The following is a 1,924-nucleotide window of genomic DNA, read 5'->3' on the forward strand; positions in this document are numbered from 1 at the left end:
CTTCTAGACTAATTAAGTGGTGAAATAAAAAGACGATACGTCTGTCCTCACTAGGGGTCAACAACGTTTGTTAACCCCTATCTTCGTATTTTGTTCATAGCCCAGCGACTATAATAATAATAATGATAATGATAATAATAATAATCATAATAATCATACATAAAACAATAATAATATTAATGATAATAATAATAATGATAATAATAAAAACTAACAGTAATAACAGTAGCACATGCCATCTCAACAACAGAAGAGGAGTTTGGTTCTTTGGTGCTGTTAATAATAATAATATTGCTGTCTTTATTTTGTTCGTCTATTTTCCGATGGGTTTTCCACATTGGTACAGTAAACACATTTAAACTCGAAATTAAAGTTGAAATATGTCATTGCACCACATTTGGTTACTTTTAAGCACAAGGGGGCTATCCCGAAAAATACTGTTTTGAGAAAATCGAAGGCAAAATTTTTGCCCCTTGTTCAATTTTCTTTAAAAGACAAGCAGAGTTTTCTCTATAACCAAACAAATATACACACCAATGAAACCAAAATTCTCCTGTAGGTAGGGAAAAGCCCACTTTTGGTGTAGATCAAGATTTCTGGAAACCCGAAATCTGGGTTAGCCTGCTTGTCCTTAAAAGCGACCATTTACCGCTGCATGTCAGTTCAGTGGAAGAAACCGCCCTCGCCCTCTTTTCTCTCGCTGATGCTGATGACAGACGGAGTCACTTTGTGCGTCAAAGTAGGCGAAGTGCTGAGCCTCTCGGAACGGACTACTGTTGTAGACGTTGGGGCAGATGGTAAAACTGACGTCAAAACCGTAGTGGTTTTATTATTTGGGAGCGTAGTAGGGGCAGGGGCGGACGGGGTTGTGGTGTCAGGGGTCAAGATCGGGGTCAATTTTGTGTTAACAGCTGCTGGGGTCACACGTCCTGATTCTTCCAGCTGTTCCACGCCTGCGATAGGTAGATAGACTTTGACCCGCACTCGTTTGCGCTCGCTGTTGGAACTGTTACTGCAGCTGTCGTCTGTGTTTTCGTCGTTATTGTTGATGTCGTCGTGGTTGACAATGTTGTTGTTGTTGTTGTTGTTTGTGGTGCTGTTGTTGTGATTAGTGTCAGGGATATCACCTTCATGCTCATTGTCATTTTGAAAAGCAGCAGCAGCACTGGTACCTCTCAACTCGCAAAGGAGCACATCAGCAGTAGGGGGTACGTTGTTATCGAGGTTATTTCTTGAATATTGTACTTCATCTGCCGTCAAATACTCATTTCTCGGAAAGCCGTGACCTTCACCGTTCTGAGCGTGGTTTGGGAGAAGATACGAAGGTGTTTTATTACTCTGTATTGGCTCATTATGGTGAAAGGAATCGCCATTGGGTGAAAATGGAAGCCTTTCTGTCTCAAGTTCAGAGCTAACTGGTAGCCTAGTCTTTTGCCGCGAAAACCTGTTATGACTAGAATGAGAAGAAGACAGGACGGGGTTTGAACCGCTGTTGATAAACGGAGATACCCGATGGTCTCCGTGGTCCGGGGTGCTCGGAGGTGCGGCTGGACGAATTTCCCAGAAATCCTCTCGGTTTTGAACTCTGAACTTTCTTCTGGAAGTTTCGTGAGTGTATGGGAGTCCGGCTGGTAACATTTTCGTCACTTCCCTTCCTCCAGAGTCAGCTATTTTTGTCCTCCCGAAAGTCAAGGTTGGCGTGGGTTTATGAAGTACGGGCTGGGAATTGCCAGCGCCGTCATGAACATTTGTAGGGTGAGAAGAAGGCGTTGATTTTCGTGTTGGAGAATCTGTGTGCTGAGTGCGTGTTTCTGGCGACACACCCCCATGCACTTCAGAGTCATTATCTGCACCTATCCGCAGATACCGGCCGTCTGTTTTCTCGGATCTCTCTCCATTAAGGAGTGATCTCAGGCTGCTAGAA

The 1,924-nt window shown here is 43.7% G+C and overlaps 1 protein-coding gene across 1 annotated transcript in view; it reads right to left on the reverse strand.

Moving 5' to 3' along the window:
- Positions 1–582: 582 nt before the first annotated feature.
- Positions 583–1,924, reverse strand: part of LOC101858079 (transcription factor mef2A) — a 22,988-nt gene continuing 21,646 nt past the window's right edge. Inside the window, exon 2 of the mRNA XM_035970297.1 lies at positions 583–1,924. This exon is cut by the window's right edge and continues 513 nt beyond it. Within this exon, the coding sequence (XP_035826190.1) occupies positions 664–1,924 (1,261 nt within the window). The 3' untranslated portion in view covers positions 583–663.

This window comes from Aplysia californica, unplaced genomic scaffold, assembly GCF_000002075.1.
Source record: "Aplysia californica isolate F4 #8 unplaced genomic scaffold, AplCal3.0 scaffold00011, whole genome shotgun sequence".
Classification (NCBI taxonomy): Eukaryota; Metazoa; Mollusca; class Gastropoda; order Aplysiida; family Aplysiidae; genus Aplysia; species Aplysia californica.